General features: G+C 40.2%; 1 protein-coding gene across 2 annotated transcripts in view; it reads left to right on the top strand.

Annotated features, from left to right (window-relative positions):
* The window catches only part of SNAP25 (synaptosome associated protein 25), a 130,879-nt gene that overhangs the window by 93,265 nt on the left and 11,829 nt on the right, over positions 1 to 25,785 (top strand). The window contains exons 5-6 of one of the 2 annotated variants that reach the window (XM_088478054.1): positions 21,539 to 21,656; positions 24,657 to 24,782. In XM_088478054.1, coding sequence (XP_088334180.1) covers positions 21,539 to 21,656; positions 24,657 to 24,782 — 244 coding nt within the window. Of the gene's footprint in view, positions 1 to 21,538; positions 21,657 to 21,789; positions 21,908 to 24,656; positions 24,783 to 25,785 lie in introns of both variants that reach the window. The other variant, XM_088478053.1, reaches the window with a different exon arrangement.

Here is a 25,785-nt window from a genome sequence, read left to right as displayed (position 1 = left end):
GTTCATAATTAACAGCCAGCGCCATAGTACACGTCACTGGGTTGTATTTCACAGTGAACGCAGTGCTTGCGGTAGGGTATAGTCAACCTTAAGCCCTGCGTTCACTTCTGATGGTCCTTGATGTACTGATCCTTGCATACACTTCCTGTAGATGACGTACGCTAGTGGATGTCTACATACACAAAGCGATCGCACGCCAAGAAATAGTGCACGTGCTAATGCCTTGCCGTGCAATCGCCTGCAATACCGTCACTTAGCCGAATTTGCATACGCTGGGAGTGAGCATACGCATCTAGCGAATGGGTCTGAATCAGGCCCTAAGTGCAAAAAGTCACACTTATAATGTAAAATACAATTAAATACAGACACAATACAAAATAAAGTACAAATGAAAATCAAATATATACAAACATCCATAATCTTCCCTTTTAAAAATAAAATGGGAATATTTTAAACTGTCATCAACCACATGCAAAAATAACAATTCATGCGAATAGATGACTGTAACTTTATATATTATAGCGCTTACACTATTGATTGCTATACATTGGGAGGAGCCTAGATGCAATCAGCCAGTCAGAAGCTATTGCTGGCCGCCATCAGCATCCGTGTGGGTTTTGTATCAGGTGTCAAGCACAAGCAAGAGAGACACATCCTGACAGAAACATACACCTCTGTGCAGGGTCTGCCATAGTCACTTTTACATAAAGACCACTTCTCCACTTCTAAATACTCTCACTTTAGTAAATATACCCCGAAATGTAGGAAGTAAGATGCAACTAAATTTGCATACGGATGCAAGTGTAATTTTTTTTGTGCACACGTGCACTACCTAAAAGTGCGTTTTATGACAACAGAACCTGCATCCATCCAACACTACATGAGCCCCCAAAGATGTAATTTGATCTCAGTGGTGAATTATTACTTCCATTGACCCTGGCCAGTGATCATGCTCTGGGTTCCATTCTGCATATGTATTTGTGCCTCGTTAACCACTGATGTACTAAGAATAGCTTAATATCCACTTTGGAATAGGTTAACATCCACTTTTATAGATCATAGAAAACAATAGCAAAACTAAATAAATATATGCAGGAACCCCCATATTGCAAATATATATCCTGGGTATCAAAACACCTCCCTAATTCTGGTGCTGTTGAAAATGTCATCAACGTCTCTTGTTCTCTTTCCTGTTTGTGTCTCTAGAGACTCCTCTCCTACCATGCATTTGACAGTAATCCATTGAATAACCCTAGCAAAAAAAAATGAATCTATTGGAAATTGGGAACTACTAACTTTAAGCCGTGGCTCTATTTCCAATCGACCACTAAGTCATATGCAGACCACAACTATCTTCTGTATCTGCAGTTAGATTCCCTATGGGGATGCTTCTAGCTGTATCTTGATGTAAAGGATTTTACAGCAGAGGCTTTTCCACAAACTGTTAATCCACATTAATTCAAAGAACTATCTGATTCTGAAACGATCATCAATCATATGGGCAATATCTGCTACTGAAGGCCTGATAAATTGAGTTCCTACCGGGAGAAAAACCCATTAATGTGTAAAGAATATCATTCTAGGGCTCTAGCTTGGGCCAAATACTACAAAGCAGCTGGTGATCCTGGTATCGAACATTTGGAGCTCCTCTGGAGAAATTTGCAGTGGCTTAAGTTATCAATTAACCATGTATGGTCAGCTTCAATCACCGCTCTGCCTTTCTCTTATATATTGGTAGATAGGTTTGTTGTGGTTCATTTTTCTAACATATGTCACTTTATCCTATTGAAAAATCTTCCTAATCCTCCTACTTCACTACGAATATTATTATTTAGCACATCTCTTGCAGTACAACAGGACACTGCAGAATTTTGCAAAGGTCTCCATAATAGGGTAGATCTTCCTCCTTCCTTGTGAGGAATTCACTACCTACAACCGTGCACACAAATTAACAGAACAATAAGTTTTCTTTGTAGTTTTTGGAACCTACTCCAGTATGCAAATACTTTCTTCCCTTAACTTCTATGTGACTGTTACTGATGCTGAAACCTCCGACTTTAGAACTGAAGCCTGTAACTGCCAAAATCAGTTTTGATGATAAACTGAGAATTAATTTTGTGCTTCACTTTGATATGGTACATGTGGCTTTCAGCCCAAAATCTAATACATGTGGTCACATATGGGCTTTCTAAGCTTGTATTTTTGTAATATAGGGGCCTATTTACTAAGCAGTGTTAGGAGACAGAGTGAAAAGTGATAAGAAAGTGATAAGGTGCCAGCCAATCAACTCCCAACTGTGATCTCACAGGCTGTGTTTGAAAAATGACAGTTGGGAGCTGATTGGCTGGCACCTTTTCACTTTCTTATCACTTTTCACTCTGTCTCCTAACACTGCTTAGTAAATAGACTCCATAATTGTATCTCGCTAGTTATTTAAACACCTGCAAGTGTGAACACGTAACACATATGCACATATTATAGTGCACACTGTACCTGTTTTGACATGACTGTAGTGTTTAATTTCCACTCAGTGACTTCACATAACCTTTGTCTGGTCAACAGTTACCTGTGATTATAGCAACCCTGCATATTACTATTCTTATATGTCTCCTACGTAACTTGGCTTTTGGGTTTGTGACCAATCGTGATTGCTATATAGGCATATAATGGCCATGCTATAGGTTTTACTTGGCCTGTCTGCCACACATTTTACTATTCTATGTTTCCTCTTCTCTTTAATTCCTATGTGCTACCTTAGTTATCCCCCCATGAAGGTCTTCTTAAGGCAAAAACCATGTTCTTTGCAGGTACCACAAATGAACACCTTGTGCTTCTTATACTATATGCCCTGGTAAGATTACTTTGGTGATCCTGTAGATTTCTGAAGTGGGTGATATGCATTGTTTCAGATACAAAAAGGATAAAAAAGGTCACTCAGGCCATGGTCACATAGTCACAGGAACCCGGAACATTTTCTCAAAGTGTAAGAAGATGAATTGGACAGTCGCCTGATGTCCATCACATTACTTCAGTTTAGGAGTCATTCCTATAGAGCTGGTGCCTGCTAGGTAAATAGAGAATTATTATTATTATTTATTTACAAAGTTCTGCATCGCTGTACAGAGCAGTAATATAAATAGGGTAGACTTATTAAAAAACTTACAGGGTAACAAGAATATTATGCAGAGGTCCCCTAAGAGCAAACTTCCTGTGTTTTTTATTTGTCAAATGACGAGGCCCCCAAAGCAACCACATCAGAGAATGTTAAAATAAATGAATAGTCTATCTCCTAATGGTAAAAATCAGCTGACCAGTAATGTGTCTGCTTTCCTTGTCCTGATCTCCAACTCCACCTAAACTGTTCCTTCTCAGCCACTAGATGTGCACTTTGATGTGCAGTGGGATAACCATTTGGGTCCTTGTGCCAATTTGAGCCCAACCGAACCTGGATCTGATCATTCTCATTTCTCCTCACAATTTAAACATGGTCTTTTTGTTATACAAGTATTGTTCCCATATGAGGCTTTCCCTCCATCACAGAAATGCAGGTTAATTGCCACGTACCAAAAAGTGACATTTTATTATATCTTCAGATTCTGCTTGGTGGTAACCCTTGATGCACTTCACAGGAATCCCTCTGTTGAATTAGGTGCATAGACCATAGACCTGTTGTATCCTCAATATATCTCCTCTTATTGGCAGATGATGCTACCAATAAAGATCCTGACTAGTTTTCCTGGGAGTGGGATACAAGGGAGGCTCGTGAGCTTGGGATCTGCCCTCATATTAGGTCTAGCGCTGTGGATTCTTCATCTCATGTGTTCATCTTTGAAAATACTACCAAAGTGTTCCTCCGACAGTACCTAGTTCCTGCCAGGATCCACTCTCCCTGCATCATGAATGTGGATAAGAAGGTACCCTGCGCCAACTATTTTGCAGGTGGCAAGAAACAGCCTTTGCATTGACCATCATGAAGGGTTCACATACCCCATGACATCTCCTACTCTCCTCCCACGACACCTTCCTGGTGGACCTAAACATAAACAACACTTGATATAGCATATACTCATTGCTGTTCACTGCCAAATGTCTTCTCACTGGAAAAAAAAGACAATGGACCTCATTCAGACCCGGTCGCGAGCGATGCGCGCTTGCAACCAGGTCAATGTTTTGGTCCTGCGCACGCGCAGCGGCCGCACTGCGCGTGCGCAACCCCCAGAGCTCACTACAAAAGGGCCGGCTGTCGATGTTGATCGACAGCTCGGCCCGTTTTGTAGGCGGGGCGATGGGGTGGTTTCACAAACGGAGGTGTTCCTTAAGGAAGTGATGTCAGTGGGGAGCTTTCTGCTCGATCAGATCAGGAAGCTCCCTGGGGCTTGCGGTTGCCGAGACCCAACCTTAGGGTCTCCTCGCAAGCCCCGATGGTCGCGATGGTCTTGACCATCGCGACCATCAACCTGGTCGGTCGCTAAGTTGTGGGTGGTAACCCACAGCTTAGCTAGCGACCAGGAGGCCGCACTAGAAAAAGCAAACGGCCGCCCTCATTCAGAGCAAGCGGTCGCTTCTTGCGACCGCCTCTGAATGAGGGCCAATGTCCTTCTTTAAGTTCCATCACTGAAAGTATTTGGTTTGTCGATAAAATTAATTATATCCCTCGCATTGTTTCAAATGCGCCAAATAAGTTATCCATAACACGGTATACCTGGATAGACTATTATGAGTCTTCTTCCCCATTCACCAGTTTCCATGGCTGCAAATTCTGAACCTGGGTGGAAAATCAGCCGCTATGTGTGCATTTTGATGTGTGCTGAGCTAACAATTTAGGTGCATGTGTACAAAATCAACGCATTTTACACTTTGCATCCCATTAGCACTATAATTCAGGTCCATTATTATTTATTTAGACATAGAACACTAACTTGTACTAGTATGACATGAAATTTATAAGGAATATACAGTACTATGGCAAATATTAAGCAAAACTGGGTTATGTATTATTATAGCATTCTTTTTTTCTTGCACGACAGTTGGCATTATATATTTGGGAGACCCTTATTTTACACAATAAGGAGCATGGGGTGTACATGGAATATTAATCTGATTTTTTTTTTATATTACTATTGAGCAACAGACTATGGCCCTGATTCAGACCCGCTCGCAGCCGCTGGCCACTCGCTGGGTCTGTGGGTGTTTTTGGTTTTTACATTTTTTTGTGTCCACCCACAGCTTGTGCAAGCGGCCAGAGACCGTCGCGCTTATCGCGACCATCGGGCTTGCGACGAGACCCTGGGGTAGGGTCTTGGCTGCCGCAAGCCCGAGTGGACTTCCTGCTATAATAGAGCAGGAAGTCCACTACTGACATCACTAGTGATGTCAGTAAGCCCTCCTACAAATGCCAGGCTTTCCTAAGGGAACGCCTGCGTTTGCCCGGCCACACCCCCTACCCGCCCACAAAATGGGGCGAGCTGTCAATCAACATCGACAGCCGCCCCGTTTTGTTGCGAGCTCCGGAGCGACTGAACTTCAGTCGCTGTGCAGGGCTCGCGCTTGCGCACGCCGGATGCGGCGAATGCGCAGGGCTAGAGCATCGAGCCGCTTGCGAGCGGCTCTGAATCAGGCCCTATGTCCAGTTTGTGTGATCAAGTAGCAAGAGATTCCCTATGCTGGTGTCACATTTATAATTTTTCAGCAGAAGACCACAAAATAATTGTCACAGATGTCATTACACTGTTCTGACCCGCATTGCTCTCTTCCCATGCGGAGGTATTCTGATGAAATTCTCACTATCTGATCTCATTGTCTAGGCTTTTTAAGCTAATATTTAATCAAGATAAGAATGTAAAATACTATGAAATTTTACTTGTGACTGTATAATCAGTAAAAATTTCACTATGGGGATTTAAATGAACCAGTGTTTTCCACAATAGTACTGTGCATGCTATGTGCGCCAGCCAGCAATTTTACCTAATGTCTTGTTCGCCATGGTGGTAAATCTGAGCTGAGTCCCATAGAAACCAAATAGAGCAGCATGTTTAGTACATATGGGTGACTGCTTAAGTCTTATTATCATAAAAGTGCTGTAAAATCATCCAGCGCAGTTAGTTTAAAGAGCCGTCTATATATTTTAAATAGGCCGCTCTCTTGGGTTGCCTTGATCAATATACACAGAAAGAAGCACAGAGCTACTGTATAAGCCCATATGGTATACTTTGGCTGCATCAGGGCCCCTGAAGAACCTGGGCTCAAATGTCGATGCTTATCAATGCTTAGACCCTATTACCACTTTGCCAGCTTAAAAGCGTATCTGAAAAGTATTTGTAGATGCTGCCTACTTGAAATACACAACATGCCATTAATTTATGCTAACACTTAACACATTTTGTATTTGTACATTTTTTGCATTTTAATATATATTTTTCATGGCTTTGGTAAATAATTTTCTTCATTAATTACAGGATCCTATGTGTTCATACTTATATTACACCTCTGGTCTTCTCTTTTTTGTCATTAGATAATGGTAACACAAACATCCTATAATGATAAAAGGTGCCTATGGATAAGTCCCAAATTACATTAGCAAAAAATAAATTGTATCATTTTGTGGGCCGCACCTATACTAAAAGAATACATGGCCTATCAGGCCATAAAGTGGTTTAGTGATGTCTGGTTGTAAAGGAATAAGTTCCATGTTCACCTATATTGAATCAGAGCACAAAATGGCTGCCTCCACAGTCTGCAGGAAGCAGATACAATTTAATGTGACTACTGTATATCTCCCACAGTAGTCAGTTATATTATTTACCATGAAAATCTATGTGTACTATTTCTGTCATCCAAATGGTGACCTATGCAGAATAGTCAGTCATTATAATTCCTATAAACTACGTGGGGCATAGTACCATACTGACGACAAGCCAGTAGCCATTTGCATTAGTCTGACATCTTGCTTGAGACACATATTTCTTTTTTTATAAATTCTTTATTTATAAAGACAAATTTGTAAAACAAAAAAATCAATACAAAACACAAACTGCACAGAAAGAGTGCAACGGTACATAACTAAAATAGCCATATAAAAAACAAATAACAAAGCATAGACAATATAACAAGATCTAAGGTGCAGCGTATTCCACCATAGAATAATCACAAAAATAGAAAAATAAAAAAGAGAGTGAAGGAAGGGAACATAAAGAGTAAGTTATGAGGAGAAATAGGGAGGGAGGAGCAGTGCACTGATGTCCGAAACAAAACAACAGAGATATCTATAAATTAAGGTTGTGCAGACACAGTCTCACCCAAAGCGGTGACATTTAAGGCAACAGATTTGCTGTGATTAATCTTAAAATTAGCGAGCTCGCCAGATCACTGGAATTCTTTCATTTAATTAGGGAGAGAGTTAACCGGATAAGTAACTATCGCTAGTAGGTCATCAGCAAAGAGGGCAAGGCGATAGTCTTGTGAACCTACCTTAAGGCCCGTAATGCTAGGGTTAACTCTAAATGCTCTCTCCAGGGCTTCCATGCAACGTACAAAAACCAACGGAGAGAGGGTGAAGCCCTGGCGAGTACCATTGATATGTGGACTGGGGCTGACAAAATCCTGTTCACTCTTATCTGGGCTGAAGGGGCTCTATAGAGGGCCAACATTTTTGAAAGGAAGGCAGCACCCAGCCCTAACCGCTTCAACACCGCTGTCATGAAACTCCAATCCACTCAGCCAAAAACTTTTTCAGCATTGGTACAGAGAAGCATCATGGGGGTGTCAGAGGAAACTGCATGGTGTACTAAATCAAAGGCTTTGGTGGTACTGTCTTTGGCTTCTCTACCTGGGACAAACCCCACCTGGTGAGAGTGGATAACAGTCGAAGGAAGTGGTTTAAGATGCTTTAGCTATAAGCTTAGCGTATAGCTTGACATCTACATTTAAAGAGAAATTGGGTGATAACTTGCCGGCAAGGATGGATCTTTGCCCTCCTTGGGGATAACCGTAATGTGTGCTCCAATCGATTGATCAGAAAAAGGTGCATGCGCTAATATAGCATTACAGACCCGTACCAATAACGACAAGAGGGGTTTTTTTTATAGTAAGACACTGTGAAAACATCGGGACTGGGACTCTTGCCAGACAGGGTTGTCTAAATAGCAGCAGATAATTCTTCCTCTGTAAAGGGGGAGTCAAGACCCTCTGTCACCACTTTGGGGAGAGTAGGGAAAGCTATTTTTTCTAAATAATTCTGGATCTTCAATACCCGGGCTGCCGTATAATTCGGGCCTAGATTGTACAGGTCAGAATAGAGACAGATTTTTTTATTTTATTTTTTAAAACAATCTTTTTAGGTGTTTTCCAGTCATTTAACAATTTCCCAGCACTACAGAAGAATTTCCTTACTAATGTAGCTTTCTTTTTATACAAATAATTTTGATTTGTAGCCAGCAAGAATATCAGTTCTCAGTACAGAAGAGAGGAAGCCATTATGTGGGCTCAACCTGAGGTGCCTCATGCTTCAATGATGTCAGTAATCTCTAGTAAACTGGTAGCCAGCATTCTTATGGACAATTGTTAACCTCAGAATGTAAAACACACAAAAAATGTTCCACTATTTGGCACTACACCAAAACTGTGGCAGAGACTGCAGCTGTAAAAGAAAGAGGATCTGCCAGCACTAAATGACAATGGCATTAAACTGTAGGACATTAGCACCACTAAAGTGTTTTCAGAGGCTGATTGGTATAAATGGATCTAACTGAGGAATAAAAAAAGCAAGGCACTTCATTATATTTAAATATAAATCAAACATAAAGAAAATATCTACGGTATGTCTGTCTGTTATTACCCAGTTTTGTTCTATTAATGTTTCCAATTGTAAAGGGCAACAGAATATATTACACAATCTAAGAAACTGTTAATAAATAAATAAATACTTAAAAATATGGGTAAACTCACTTGAAAATCAGCTGTACAGTATATTCCATACTTGCTGACTCCTTTAACTAAGGGACCAAAATTCAGGAGTGTCCCAGGCATTCTGAGAGAGTAGGATATGATCTAAAGAATAATAAATAGCATAGCCTAAAAATCAGGGTAATGTATGACAAATGCGTTAAACACACATACAGTATAGAATCTGAAATTCAATATGCGATCTATCTGATGGCTGCTTATATATGACTAATTAATTAGGAACACAGGTAAACCCAGCCAGATATCAAATAGTGAGGGAATAGATGCACAGTTCATTTCATCTGTGACTTTTCATGAATCGACGCTCAAATAATTAAGGACACATGTTAATCCCAAGTGACTTTCATGATCTAAAAAGCACCCACCAACATGCGTAAATATGTTATAGTATTAATGATTATATGAGGGTAAAAATACCTCAAATCTTCTGTTTAATGGACAGAGTCAATGTTTGCGAAGGTGGAAACAAACAGCAATGATAGTAAAGTCTTCTGATAGCTTCAGATCAGCAATTCTGACGCATTTCATCACTAAATAATTATTTCCCCAAGAACATGTCAAAACTGCACTCAGGTATTTATTATAGGTAGTTTAAACTGATCAGTATAAAAGTGACAAAATAGCTCACTCCACTGTGACTGCTCTGTTTTGAATAGAATAAAAGTAATTTAACTGGTTTACCTAATCATAGCTTACATGCAAACATTGTCATTCCAAAAATATATATATATATATATATATATATATATATATTTATTCTTTTCAAAGCAATGTACCAAAAACGTAATTGATAGTATTTACTGCAATAGGATATTGGCTCAGCTCCCCAAATTGCTGTCTCCATAATACGTTGGTAACAAGTACACTTTAATATTGGCTTATGGTAGAGAAAATACAAATTCAGCTACTAATATACCAGCATCTATTAATGAAGACATGTACTATAAATACATACAAAAAAAATAACATTATTTTAATACATAAGGATTTACATTTTATTTCTATTTTTGCCACTGGAAATAAAATAGCTATTAGTTTAGTATGGGCAACAAAAATTCAACAAAATTATTTTTTTCTTGTGTTTTTACATTATAAAATATAATTTCCATTATAAATGCAGCATTTAAATGACACATGATTATGCTAATGAACATTAACTGTATAATTGCTAGTGGAAATAAATCACGTCCATTGCTTATAGAATCTCCTTGTGTCAATGGGTTATTGTCTCTAATGACTTTGCAAATACACAGATTACAAAATAAATCAAACCACCATCTCTATTACTATCTTTATGGTACTGTATATACCACATTTTTTGCTCATGTGCTAATCTTACTAATTTACTAAATCGGGGTGCGCAGTGCAAGTATTGGATCATTCAAATACAGTGCAAATTAAATTATTTATATGGAAATAAAATTAGCTGTCACGTTGAAATGCCTGACGTGTGTTCATGAGAGGCATCTTCTCATAAATTAAAGATGGATCTGGAAACAAAGTCACGCAAACAATTCTCACAAGTTCCTCTGGCTGTACGGAGATTGGTAAAAATAATGCAGGCACTGAGGTTAATTAAGGTTGGTCGATACAACAAGGCACTTACTGGCTGCAGTAGAAGCCGATTATGCAACTTCCTCTGTGCTAAATAATTCACAGGTCCGAGGAGGTTGTAAACACCAGTGAGAGAGCAAAGGCACTTCCAGTAGCTTCCATGTAGTCATTTTCACGTATCATGGAGGTATCACAGAAATGATGCAGTCCATGTAGTGAATATATAAAACACAAACAATGCTGCTCTGTAGTCTCTTTAACCTTAGCTCTCATTCTTCATCTGTCTTCCGATGTAGGTACATATTCCAGCTCCTGCATTCCCTCACTAAACATGCACCATAAATAATGCAACAGAATCCAATCAACCTCCTCCTGTGGGAAATAAAAGACTAACTACAGCCGACCTCATAGCTGTTATAAGCTTTTAACATTTTCATCTTATATATTCAGAAAATATGATACACATACTAAATTTTACACATTGTGGTGGTGCACTTTGTATAACTTGTGTCCATTTTACCACACTGCATTTAATAGGTGCATGCTGCTCTTCTACATGTCTATAGTTCATCAGAGCAGATTATTATTATTCTCATCATTTATGTATATAGTGCCACTATATTTATTATTACTATTATTATTATTATCATCATCATTTATGTATATAGTGCCACTATATTTATTATTACTATTATTATTATTATCATCATCATCATTTATGTATATAGTGCCACTATATTTATTATTACTATTATTATTATCATCATCATCATTTATGTATATAGTGCCACTATATTTATTATTACTATTATTATTATCATCATCATCATTTATGTATATAGTGCCACTATATTTATTATTACTATTATTATTATCATCATCATCATTTATGTATATAGTGCCACTATATTTATTATTACTATTATTATTATCATCATCATCATTTATGTATATAGTGCCACTATATTTATTATTACTATTATTATCATCATCATTTATGTATATAGTGCCACTATATTTATTATTACTATTATTATTATCATCATCATCATTTATGTATATAGTGCCACTATATTTATTATTACTATTATTATTATCATCATCATTTATGTATATAGTGCCACTATATTTATTATTACTATTATTATTATTATCATCATCATCATCATTTATGTATATAGTGCCACTATATTTATTATTACTACTATTATTATTATCATCGTCATCATTTATGTATATAGTGCCACTATATTTATTATTACTATTATTATTATTATTATTATCATCATCATTTCTGTATATAGTGCCACTATATTTATTATTACTATTATTATCATCATCATCATTAATGTATATAGTGCCACTATATTTATTATTACTATTATTATCATCATCATCATTTATGTATATAGTGCCACTATATTTATTATTACTATTATTATTATTATCATCATCATCATTTATGTATATAGTGCCACTATATTTATTATTACTATTATTATCATCATCATCATTAATGTATATAGTGCCACTATATTTATTATTACTATTATTATTATAATCATCATCACCAGCATACACTGTGTGCTGAGCTGCTGTGAATTAAGAGGGGGGAGCGCCAGACCCGGTCCCCTCCAGTAGTACGGGGCCAGGCAATTAGTACCCGCTCCCCTCCTCTTGGCGTCCCTGCCCTTTCTCTCTCTCTCTCATCCATTTTATTCAGCAGCCAATGGCCCTGTTTGGGAATCCAACACATGGCCCCAGTGCTGTGCGGCTGCCATGCTAACCATTATGCAACTGTGACAATGTCACCTAGAGGTTCTGCTTTTTATTGTATTTGGATCACTTCTGTCCCTTTTGTCCTAGAATATTGTTAGTTGGAGTCTGAGTTCTGTATTCAATAACTGAACAAAACAGCAACATTAGGGCTGCATTTATGTAAAGTGCTGTTCTTTATAGAGTTTCTTTTCTCAGAGATTGATGTATTTACACATTTCATCGCACTAAAATAGTAAATAAATAAAGTACTGGTCAGCGGGCAGCAGTGTTTCCCTGATTCCTGCTGCTTGAGCGGACCAGTGTAATGCTAGTATGGAGAATGGTTGGTAATACTACCGGGCTCACCAGAGGATGGAGAACATCTATGTGGCCAGAGGAATCAGCAATAATACAGTACTGTAGTAACATTTTCAGATCTTCAGAAAGATAAATTGATCCTGTGGATGCTACGTGTAAACTACAACAGATAGGACAAGAGTCCTTAGCTATAGCAAAATACAAAACATAAATAAACATCACTAACATTTGGCAGAGGACGATTAGCAGAGAAAAACAGGAAACAAAGAGGAAACAAATGAGATGCCCAAGGTGGTGCACTGAGATTATATTATATTAAAATATAAATTGTATTATCATCTGATTAATATCACAATTATAACAAGAAGAACAGAGAAAATTGGTTAAAAGATAGGTAAATTGTGAATTAAAAGGATTTTGCAACGCCCCTACAATTCCACATTAGTTTGGTTAATGGCGTTCCCGTATTTCTCATATCACCAGATAGCATAATTTCATTTTTACAGATCAGAAAAATAATATTATGTCTCAATAGACCTCTAATACACTAATTTCGGGATCTCGCCAATTGTCCAGTGATGTGCCTGTTGTTTTTAAACAACTGATTAATTGACAGCCACTTACAAGTAATTAGATATGGTGAGTTTATGTGCTCTATTTACCAATTCGGATACTGTCTATAATAACTGCTCTATTTATCCAGATGATATCAGGAATCAAACCTCAATCACTGTCCCTTGCCGTGGGGTACATGTTTTTCTTGTGCGACTGGGCATCACACATTTCCTACACAGAGAAAAACCCAGAAAAGTGTTTATTTTGTAAACATGAAATTATCCATAAGGCACAGATATCTCAGCCCCCACATCTAGACCCAACGCAGTATTTATGGAATATTTTGGAATAACATGGCAGAGACAATGTCCTGAGCCACTATAAATGTGTATAAATACTGTTTCATTGCACATCACACCTCCCTGAACATTTGTGCAACTGATCTCTTGTCCAAGCAATAAACAGTTCTATAAGGATTATTCAGAGGCACCCAAAGTGCCTGTCGGCCTCCCACATTATAAACGTTATCGAACATCCAGCACATGCACCAACCCCCAAACTACTATAACGACCCACGATCAATGATCGCTGGTCCCTATAGTAAACAGGCTAACCTGGTCGATATCGACAAATTGGCCTGCATGCACGGCAATGGTTGATATTGATTTCGACTATCCGTGCTCACGCATCGATGGTCATTTGGTCACTGGAAGGGGCTAAAAAAATGGACAATATAAACGATGGAACGATAAACGATATCGTTATCATTTATATTGTCCTGGTTATCTGACCATGTATATGCACCATTAAGGATCTAAGAGACTTTGACAAGGGCCAGATTTTTATGGCTAGACGACTGGGTCAGAGCATCTCCAAAGTGGGATGTTCCTGGTATGCAGTGGTTAGTACCTACCAAAAGTGGTCCAAGGAATGACACCTGGTGAACCGATGACCGATGACGCGGTTATGAACAACCAAGGCTCATTGATTCACGTGGGGAGGGAAGGCTAGCCTGTCTGGTCTGATTCCACAAAGAGCTGCTATAGTTCAAATTGCTGAAAAAGTTAATGCTGGCTATGATAGAAAGGTGTCAGAAAACATAGGGCCTGATGTGGCCCAGAGCGCATGCGCACGACGGAGCCGTCTCCGTCATGCGCATGCACGAGACCCGGATAGCGACGGGCAATGCGTCACTCCGGGTCTTGCACCAGAGAGGGCGTGCTGTCGATGTTGAGTGACAGCACGCCCCCTTTGATGGGCGGGCCGGGGGGGGTGGCTGCCCAAACGGAGGCGTTCCCATGTGAACGCCTACAATTTGGGGCCAGCCCTGTCAGAGCTGAAATAGCTCTGGGGCTTGCGGCAACGAGACCCTACCACAAGGGTCTCGTCACAAGCCCAATGGTCACGATGGTCTTGACCATCACGACCATCTTCCTGGCCGCTCGCTATAGCTGTGGGTGGTCACCCACAGCTATGCGAGCGGCCAGGAGGCCGTTCTAAAAAAAAAAAGACCGGCCCTGATTCAGAGTGAGCGCTCTGTCAGAGCGACCGGCTCTGATTCAGGGCCATAGTGCATTGCAGGTTGCTGCATATGGGGCTGCGTGCCCATGCTGACCACTGTCCATAGCTGAAAGTGTATTTAATGAGCAAGTGAGCATCAGAACTGGTCCATGGAGCAATGGAAGAAGGTGCCCTGATCTAAAGAATCACTTTTTCTTTTACATCGTGTTGACGGCCGTGTGCGTACGCATAATTTACCTGGGGAAGAGACGGCACCGGGATGCACTATGGAAGAAGGCAAGCCAGCTGAAAAATCTTGGGTCCTGGCATTCATGTGGATATTACTTTGACAGTACCTCCTACCTAAACATCTTTGGAAACCAAATACACCTCTTCATGGTAATGGTGGCCTTTTCAGTAGGATAATTTCAGTAGGAAAATGCACCCGGCCACCCTGCAATGGCTTGAGGAACATAAGAAAGAGTACAAGATTCGATCCGACCCATGGAGGCCACACCTCACAACTTACAGGACTTAGCTACTGCTAAAGTTGACCTTGGTCTCAGAAACGGATGATCTTCTGGGATTTTCACACAAAACAGCCTCTACTGTTCACAAGATAAACAATAAACATCCACATGAGTGGTAGTTTGACAAATCTCGACTTTGTGCTGTGACTTGCAGATGGTAGGGTCAGAATTTGACACATTCAGCATAAATCCATGGATCCATCTTGCATTGTGTTAATGTATCGGTATCGGATGCTAGTGGTGAATGTTTTCTTGACAGGCATGAGGCCCCTTAATACCAACTGAGCTCCGATAGCTAAACAGGGCCGAGGTTGAGTGGGGGCCGGTCCAAATCTGGGAGGCGCGCCCTGCAAAGGGGTGCATTTCGCCCCTGATGAGCATCATCTAAGTGCCACCGCCTACCTGAGTATTGCTAATGACCATGCTCATCCCTTTATGGTTATAGTCTAGTCATCTTGTAATGGCTACGTCCAACAGGAGCAGACGTCACAAAGCAGATGTCATCTGAAGCTGGTTCCCTAGACATGACAATGTGCTCAGTGTTCTCCAATTGCCTCCAGAGTCACCAGATCACAATCCAATACAGCACTTTTGGGATGAGATTCAACGGAGATTCTCAGCATGAATGCACAGCTGACAATCTGCAGCAACTGTGCAATATTATCAAGTAAACATGGACCAGAATCTCTAAGGAGGGTTTCCAACACCTTGTCGAATCTATTACAGGAAGAATTTTTCCAGGGGCAATGGGGTATCCAGCCAGTATTAAAAAGGTGTACGTAATAAAAAGGCAATGAGTGGAGTGTGTTTGCGTGTGTGTGTTATGCTATACACGCACATATATGCATCAACAAATTAACAATTAATGATTGTGTCATTTTGGTACATGGCAAGTAACGCCGACTCGCGTTTCAGTGTGACCTGCTTTTTCAAGGATTTATGGACCTAAGAATTGCCACGTATCACAAGCATTTATCAAACCTTAACAATTTTAAGTGCAGTCAAGATGTGTTTATTACTTAACCTAGGAGAACTTCCAGTATGTAAAACATATTTTCTGCAAAATGTGCTACAGTAAATACACCCACCTCAATAATGCTATGAATTCATACTGTTTTATACATACAGTGTTCAAAAAAAATCTAATTTCAAGCTCATTGTATTTGTCCCTATAATGAAGACTGAGGGCCTCATTCAGACCCACTCGCGAGCGGCTGTCCGCTCGCAAGTGGGTTGATGGTGTGCACTGCGCATGCGCATGACGGAGGGAGCTCCGTCGTGCGCATGCGCGAGACGCGACGAGCGAAGGACTTTCCTTCGCTCGTTGTGTCTGATCAAAGGGGGCGTGCTGTCGATGTTGATTGACAGCACGCCCCCTTTGGTGGGCGTGCCGGGGGCGTGTCTGCCAGACGGAGGCGTTCCCAAGGGAACGCCTACCGTCAGAAGCCGGCCCCACTGACATCACTAGTGATGTCAGTGGGAGTGATTTTGGCTCTGATAGAGCCAAAATCACTCCTGGCCTTGCGGTTGAGAAACTCAACCGCAGGCTTCTGCTCGCACTGGCGATGGTCGCGATGGTCAAGACCATCGCGACCATCATCCTGCACGCTCGTATAGGCTGTGGGTGGTGACCCACAGCTATACGAGCGTCCAGGAGGACGCTCCATATTTATGGAGGTGGGCCCTGATTCAGAGCGAGCGCTCTTGTCAGAGCGTCCGGCTCTGAATCAGGGCCTGAGTTCTCTTTACATTAGTTACCCCTTACTTTGGGCACCAAATAAAGTGGATAGTATTTAGAATCCTGTTCATTGCCTAAATGAAGTATGTCCCTAGTCACAACAGAACACATTTGCATATAATCATTACAACCTGTAATATTCCGAAAGCAAATTTAAAGCTCAATGGACCATGTGTATGGCAGATGTAACAGTTTTAGGCATTGTATTAATGTCCTAATCTTTCACTTGTAGAAAAGGATGTAGCATCAGTTTTTAATTTTACATTCAACAAGCGTACTGCAGTAGTTACGTGATCGTTCTTTATAGGATTGATTTGTACTATCAACTAATATGGGTTATGTATGTGAGCTGACAATAACGTGGAATAATCAGATGACAAAAGCACAAAGAGCACAATTGTGCTGTACATAGTATGTCATACACTTTACTGTCTAACCTTCCACATCATACCGAAGCTAATTGAGAATAAGAAAAAAAGTAATGCAGGACTGACCTATTGCTGCTACAATGTGATCACCATGTGACAGCTGATATAAATAATATGTAACAACATAGAACAGAACTTTGTTATTCTGTACATTAAACATCTGATACTTACTTTGTTTCCTAGTCCAATGTGTAAGCCTTTCACTTGACATCAATGCTATCTAGAATAGTGTATTGCCCTCACTACCTTAGTCCTTTGCCTGGTATACTTAATCATTAACTGTCTTATGGTAATTGTGTCCGTCTGCTGCTTTTAATTGGACATTTTAAATCCCTCATGTTTAATCTACCATAAACTATTTGGTGTAATAAATCATTAAAATACAATTGGCGTCAACCCGCTAATATGACTTTGTGGTAATATGCAGATTAATGTCACGGTTCTGTATTTTAAACGATAAGGCAGGTTTCTGTTCCTCTCCTTATAATTCACGTTACTGTCACTGTCTGTTTAGGCTATATTTAAAAATCCACCGTGGGGCAGTTTATATAAATAATGAAATTAATACTGTGCTCTGATCCTTGTGTTGATTCTGTAATATATAATGAGTTGCGGAGGCAAAATCAGTATAAAGAGCTTTTACTGAAATACAATATTGTTGTGGGTATTACAGACAAAATTGATGTTAATGTACAATAGTGTAATGTCAGTGGCAGACTGGTGGAGATCCCGTTTGCCTCTTGGAGTCTTGAGCATTGAGCACCCACCTGCGATGCACACACATCTGTGGTCCAAAAACTGGAAGAGCACTAAAGCCAAGCTCAATAGATATACTTCATTGTGAAACCAATTTTGGTAAGAGAATATTTATACCTACTGTATATGTAATTGGCTGGGCTGGCCTTGAGCTATCAGGTCACTTCACCAGCCTACCCAGGGCCGGATTAAGGTCTGTGGGGGCCGCTGGGCAACAAACATGTGGGGGCCCCTATTAAATATGGACGAAATGGGAGTATGCACAATGGGGACCATATCGCTCGCAAGCAGTACATTGACGAACAGCGATAAGCTAAGCTTAGTGCTGTTTGTTAAATACTGAAATGAGGACATAACCCCTTTAGTGAGTGCTAAAGGGGTTATGCCTCATTGTGAAATGGGGCCCATGGGCTCCATCCACATGAAATAAAAAACACAGACACACACACGAAAAGAACACACAATATACACCCACAGGGGGGAAAAAACACATATAGGTAGTGGCACCCACATGAAATATTACTCACCAGTTGTGTAATCTTATCCACATTACACCGCACATACTGCCACTGATTCACTTTATTCCACATAGTAGTGTCCCTTATTCATGTTATGATACACAGTAGTGTCCCTTTTACACAATGCCCACAGTAGTGCCCCGTATGCACAATGCCCACAGTAGTAGTGCCCCTAATACACATAATGTCCACAGTAGTAGTGCCTCTTATACAATGCCCACAGCAGAAGTTCCCCTTATGCAATGCCCCCAGTAGTGGTAGTGCCCCTTATGCAGTGCCCCCAGTAGTGCTAGTGCCCCTTATGCAGTGCCCCCAGTAGTGGTAGTGCCCCTTATGCAGTACCCCCAGTAGTGGTAGTGCCCCTTATGCAGTGACCCTAGTAGTGGTACCCCTTATGCAGTGCCCCCTGTGGTGGTGCCCCTTATGCAGTGCCTCTAGTAGTGGCAGTGCCCACAGTGGTAGTGCCCCTTATGCAGAGCCCACAGTAGTGGTGCCCTCATTAATAGTGCCCCCAGGAGTGGTGCCCCTTATGCAGTACCCACTATGCAATGCCCCCATTAGTAGTCTTCCCAGTAGTAGTGCCCCCAGTAGTAATGCCCCCAATAGTAATGCCTCCTGTAGTAGTGCCCCAGTAGCAATGCCCCCTGTAGTAGTGCCCCCAGCAGTAATGCCTCCTGTAGTAGTGCCCCCAGTAGTAATGCCCCCTGTAGTAGTGCTCCAGCAGTAATGCCCCCAGTAGTAATGCCCCCTGTAGTAGTGTCCCTGTAGTAAAGCCCCCTGTAGAAGTGCCCCCTGTAGTAATGCCCCCTGTAGTAGTGCCCCCTGTAGTAATGCCCCCTGTAATAGTGCCCCCTGTAGTGAAGCCGCTAACACGAAAAAAAACAAAAAAACAATACTTACCTTAAGCCCCGCTCCCGCATCTGTCTGGCTGGCCGCTCCTCGGAACCATGGGAGAGACGTCATGATGTCTCTCCCATAGTGCACTGCACACTGCTGGAGCCGAAAGCTGGAGCTCAGGTGTGAGCTCCAGCCTTCGGCTGCTGCTAGCGCTGCTGGGAGGGTGCCCCCTAGTAACAAAATCTCAGCGGGCACCTGGCAAATGGAGCCTCCCTGTGGTGCCAGGGTTAGGTGGGCCGAAGGAAGCAGAACTGGTTCAGTCTCCTATTCCGGCCCACGTTAACCCCTAGTGGGTGTGTGAGCCCCGGGATGACCTCCCCGGGAGCAGGCCTGCTCTAAGTTTTGCTTCTGCTCCCCAAGGAAGGGCGGTGGTGTGGAGGAGCCATGCCCATTGGTTCCTCTTTCGCGCATGTACAGTGAGCTACTAAACGGGGCAAGTGTGTGACAGAATACCCAACACTGCCCCCTGTGGGGGGGGATTAGCAGACCTGCAATTATGTGATTAATAGCGAATTGCATCATCATGCCTCCACCGTAGAAGTGGTGGGATGCAAGAGGGTTGTCCACTCTTCCAATAGCCTTGATTACTTCATTAAATTTGGGAGTGGGTAATTATGCCTTGGTAGTATGTATATATACGTTTGTTTATATGACCCCGCACAGTGTAAAAGCGCTTTGCAAAATGACAAGATACAAAGTATCCAAAATGCCAATAACAAGTGCAACAGAGAAAACAAATGAGCTGTGTTTCCTGTCCCATAGAGCTTACACTTTAAATGAAGTGTATCACAGACAGAATAATTGTTGGTGCTTCACACTCGTATGTAATTACCTTTTGTCACTTTATTACCGAAGCACACAGAGTGATAATTATAACATGACATCTATTTGTGGCTAAACAAGTATTTCATAGCCTTCTAGGCCAGGGGTTCTCAACTCCAGTCCACAAGTACCACCAGCAGGTCATGTTTGTGAATTAATCTATGTTATAATTATCCCACCTGCTGCCACAGATAGAAATCCTCAAACATGGCCTGTTGGGAAAACTTGAGGATTGAGGTTGAGAACCACTGGTCTAGGTCATCAATAAATATAACTAGTAAGATAGATCCTTGCTTATTACATTTAAGGCTCCGATAACAACCTTAAATCAACACCGTTCAGTTACTTATATAAAATTAACCCAGGAAAGTTGAGCCTGGGCTTATACCCCCCTCTCCCACATACCACAATATAAACAAAAAATTAAATTCCCTTAAAAAAAAAAGTAGCCGAAGAACAATAAATACATATTTAACTTTAAGTGTCTTCCTAAAGTATAAATTTAAATTATTTTTAAAGGAAAGGAGAGCTGTCATACATGAAGTCCATAGTATCCTCATCAGTTATTGTATCCCTGGGACTATTAAAGGTAATTTCTCATGCACGTATTACCAGTGCCTGACGAGTAACTCCATGTAATATTTGTGTATTATTATTATTATTAATATTATTATTATTATATTAACTGCCTTTAAATCAGTTTTGTTCTCTATTTTCAGACGTGTTAGGTTTATTATGTAACTGCGCCCTGTGTAACCTTCCTGACCAAGATTAACACTTTCTTATTTTAGGATTTGTTTGTCTGTTGGTTTGCACCTATATGATGATCTGTAAACACTAATCTTTATTTACTTACCTGGATGTTGTGAAAAGTCTTTGTTGAATAAAATATGTCTTGAGCCTTCACAGACCATATATGGAGTGTGTCATATACCCCATACATCCTGTAGCGGGTACTAACATCTGACCATGTGTTCGCCTCATCTCTCTGACTCTTTATTGTGACACCATTCCATTATTAAAAATTAAACAATACTTTTCTCATTAGAAGCCTTTGCCGAAGAGCATCTACTCAGCATCAATGCATCTGCCTCCGTAATGCATTGAAATATCTTCGCCGATCCATTGACATAGTCCTTTATCATGTTCTGTTTAAGACAAATAAACTATCATTCCCCACTGTCATCCCTTTGTCCTGACCAGAGCAACTTGACCGTGTTGAAGACGGCATGAACCATATCAACCAAGACATGAAGGAGGCCGAGAAAAATTTAAAAGATTTAGGGAAATGCTGTGGCCTTTTCATATGTCCATGTAACAAGTAGGTACTGGGTACCGACTGCTCTGTGGTGTCCAGTTTTTGTCACAGTGAATGTCTGAAGTTTTTTGTCTTTCTTCTTTGTCCTTTCCCATCTGCTTCATTCTGTGGGGATATAATGCTTATATTTAATCAGAACAACTGGAACGCATCGAGGAAGGGATGGAGCAAATCAATAAGGACATGAAAGAAGCAGAAAAGAATTTGACGGACCTAGGAAAATTCTGTGGTCTGTGTGTCTGTCCATGTAACAAGTAGGTTCTGCCTGCCTGCCTGCCAAGTCTTTGAGCACCCGAGGCTGGTTCTTGAGCCTTGCAGAGATCATCGCTGCTAGACACATGGGCAGGAAAACGCATGTGGCATGCAGAGAGATCAATATCCATTTCATAGATTAGACAGTGGAAAGTCAACATTATTAAAATCAGGCATTCTGCAGTGAGGATTGCACTGCACCTCCCCCCCGTTCTTTCTCAGAAACACAATCTTCAACATTTCTGTCCCCATAAAAATATATATATATATTTTCTGATACAACGATCCAATATGAAATCACTAAATATACAATGTCATGTAAAATTACTTCAACGACAACAACATATCAAATACAAATAATACAAAAATAAAATGCATGACTGTTGTGACGGAAATGTTGAAATATTCTACTTTTTGCATGTAGATAATATTCCCTAGATGCTTGCGGTGATTCCTGAATTTAATGGATGGGTTGCATCTGTTTTTTACTCAATAGCGCATATTCTGTTAGTATGTCGTTAATTCTATACTACTAACCGACGTAGAATAGACTGGTTTGTAACCCATGCGTTTGTGGCAGATTCAGTACATGGTGAATCAGAAATTACTTTTGCAAAGATAAGACATATTTTGGATGTGTCCTCAAAAACAAAGGCAGCTGCTACAAATTATCTCTATTTGGTCCCACTGACTCGGGCAACACTTATGAGCGTTCATAAATAATAAACAGCTGTCGTATCAATAAGGCCAAACTTTCACAATGTCTAAATGAGAATTGCTGCAACCATGTGTTACAAATTAGTCTGTTGTAATGTGGAAGATGGCAGAGAATGCTTTCAGCATGTAATGGGTATTTATATAGTTATATAATGAAATGGTCATGTGCAGCATAGTGGGTACTACTGTATGTGCAATTGGTGCTGGAACACCCAGCCCATTTTGCGTGCGTTAAGATCCCAGGGCACTATTGCCAGGTAGTTGAACCCTCAATGGTATAGTAACGAAACCTTTTGTCATTGCCTTATTTAAAGGGCTATAAATCCACTTCTTATTGACTGAATCAAATCGGTGAAGCATATTTATCTGGTGAATAGTGTGATTAATCAGTAAACCTTTTTAGAAAAAAAACAAATTTATATTTGAGTTTTAGCTTTGGGGGGTAGCTCATTATTGACGAATAACCTGGAAAATCGGCATCCATAAAGGGAATCTATTGTCATATTTATTAAATATATCATTGCAAATCTACCAAATTCCAGGATTATATACCTGCCTTTCCTTTATTGCATTCTGCCCTTAGTAAAAAATATTATGGGTTATTAATTACTATCTCTTAAATAATTAAATAGAGGAAATTATGTCCTGGTCAGATTAATATAAAGAGTACCCCAGATAATGCTGCACATATTAACATCTGCCACTGCAGGCATGCCTAGATTTTAATGGTTCTCGCTATGGCAACCCAGTCAAAAATGGTTTTATAATAACAGGGAAAAAGCTGTTATATTAAAGGGGTTGGCCACCTTGAGATAACTTTAATTTATCTCCTTTTATATGCCCTGCTGCAGCTTTTAATGAATACATGTTTTTTTTTCAACTTTCCTCTGTGATTTTGAATCATATTGGTATTCTTTTTAATTGACCTGGAATTCAAAGCTGCATTAGATTGCAACCTTTATACAGTATTATATGCCGAGGCAACAAAACAGACAATTAAAGGGTTGAAAATCACAGAAGGAAACTAAAAAGATAAAACCATGTATTTTATAAAAGTTTCAGAGTTCAAGAACAAGTAAATCGAGTAATTTAAAGGAGGAAAACCCTTTTAAGTTTCCTTTTTTTTATGAAGTTGTTTTTATTTTTATTTTATTTTTTTATTTATTTTTTATTTGTATTTTTTTTTTCACATGAAATAAAAATCTCCACTTTTGACTGGTTTTGACTCTGTGACAGCTGTTACTGATGGTGCATTACAGCAATAGTGAACCACTGGAGCAGTTGTGCTTAGTGAAAAGTGTTTCACCTCCTTCCTATTCATGCCACCAGCTTGTGCATGAACAAGGTGTATTGAACATTGCTGCTATAACGCTTATTTTTGTTTGCTGCTGCATCCATTCCACTTTAGCTATATTACTTTTGATTTTTTTTGTGTTTTTTTTTTGTCTTTGTTGATAAAGGTTTGTACATCAACTCTCCATGTATGGTTACTGTTTAATAGTACCGATATATTATCTCAAATGAAAAAGATTTTTAAAGATATAAGTAATAGTTTTTAATTGTCCCCAAAACACTTCATATAAATATGCTATGCAACTTAAACCTTGCATAGGGCCGTTTTACCATTTAGTAGAATTTATGTTAATCTGAGAGCATGTCCATGTGATGTGATGTACACACTATACTCGGCAGTTTTGTTCTGTGTACTGTTTGTCTACCAGTACGTCTTTATGTGTGTTTTATGTCAACTAAAAAAAAAATTTAATTAAAAAAACTGATATATGTTTATCCTGTGTAATGGAGCTCTGAATAAATTAATTTACTTCCAGGATTTCATAGCTGATCAATGTCAGCACTAGATAATTGGGTTTATGATATATCGGTATAAGCTGATGTCCAATGCTCATCTGCCTAAACAAGCTCATATGTCTATACCATAAGAGTGTGGCATTTTTTTGTTTGTTTCTCGGTTTTGTTTTGTTTTACTCATGATAGCTATGTTTTTCTATGTTATTGATATTGTGTTTTCCATAGGCTTAAATCAAGTGACGCCTACAAAAAAGCTTGGGGCAATAATCAAGATGGAGTTGTAGCAAGTCAGCCTGCACGTGTTGTGGATGAGCGTGAACAGATGGCCATTAGTGGTGGCTTTGTCCGTAGGTGAGTCGTTATCTTTAACATTGTTCTTGTTCTTCTGATGCTGATGTTAGTCAATCCAATATATCTAAGAATGCAGCCTAGATTACTAGAAACCAGTTACCTCACTGTCATTGGTTCCTAGTAGATAGTTCCTCAGTGATGTGACTGGTTCTTAGTGAATTGAGGGATTTAGTGATGCTAAGGGGTAAATTTACTAAGAATCGAGTCTGATCGAGTTTTGTTTTTTTTTCAACTCGAGTTGCATCGCCTAAACTTGGGTGATTTGATGCTTCTGAAATTCACAAATTTCCTAAGAAGTGAGTTTAGCTGTGACCAAGTTGGCTGATGGTGAAGCAGATTGAGATATCTCGATCTGCTTCACCATCGGCCAAGTTTAGATAGAGATCACTCACCCGAGATTGCAGAGTCTCTGCCAAACTCTCCCGAACAAGCAGCATGCACATATCCAGTGAGATATGTGAAGGCTGCTTGTGTGTTGTACCTGTAAAAAAAAGCTTAATATTAAAAAAAATGATGTAGGGTACCCCCCCAAAAAAAGCATAACCAGCCCCGGACTGATCAGCCAGTCCTGGTTTCTAAAAATATGGGGTAAAAAGCGAGTAGTGTTACCCCGTATTTTAGGAACAAGCACCGGGCTGCTGAGCCTGTCCTGCTTTTCAGAAAAGGGGGAAAAAATTGCGTAGAGGTCCCCCTATTTTTAAAACGCCACCGGACTCAAATCCGGCCGGGATGTAATGCCACAGCCAGGGGACAGTATCATCGGGGTCTCCCCAGCCAAAGCATTATTACCCCAAACCGGTCCAAGCTGGTGATCTCGGAGATTGGGACCCCCCAATAAAAGTGTTCCCCCTCTTCCGAGCACCACAGACTGAGGCTGAAGCCCGGGGCTCTTCCCCGCACCCCTGGATACCACTGGTTCCTATTGAATTTCAGTGCCTCAGTGACATGACAGGATTTTATTGAATGTGCCTCAGTGATGCCACTTGTTCTTATTGAATGTCAG

Source organism: Taudactylus pleione, unplaced genomic scaffold (genome assembly GCF_031769625.1).
Source record: "Taudactylus pleione unplaced genomic scaffold, aTauple2 ptg000206l, whole genome shotgun sequence".
Classification (NCBI taxonomy): domain Eukaryota; kingdom Metazoa; phylum Chordata; class Amphibia; order Anura; family Myobatrachidae; genus Taudactylus; species Taudactylus pleione.
This window is presented reverse-complemented; position numbering and strand designations above follow the sequence as displayed.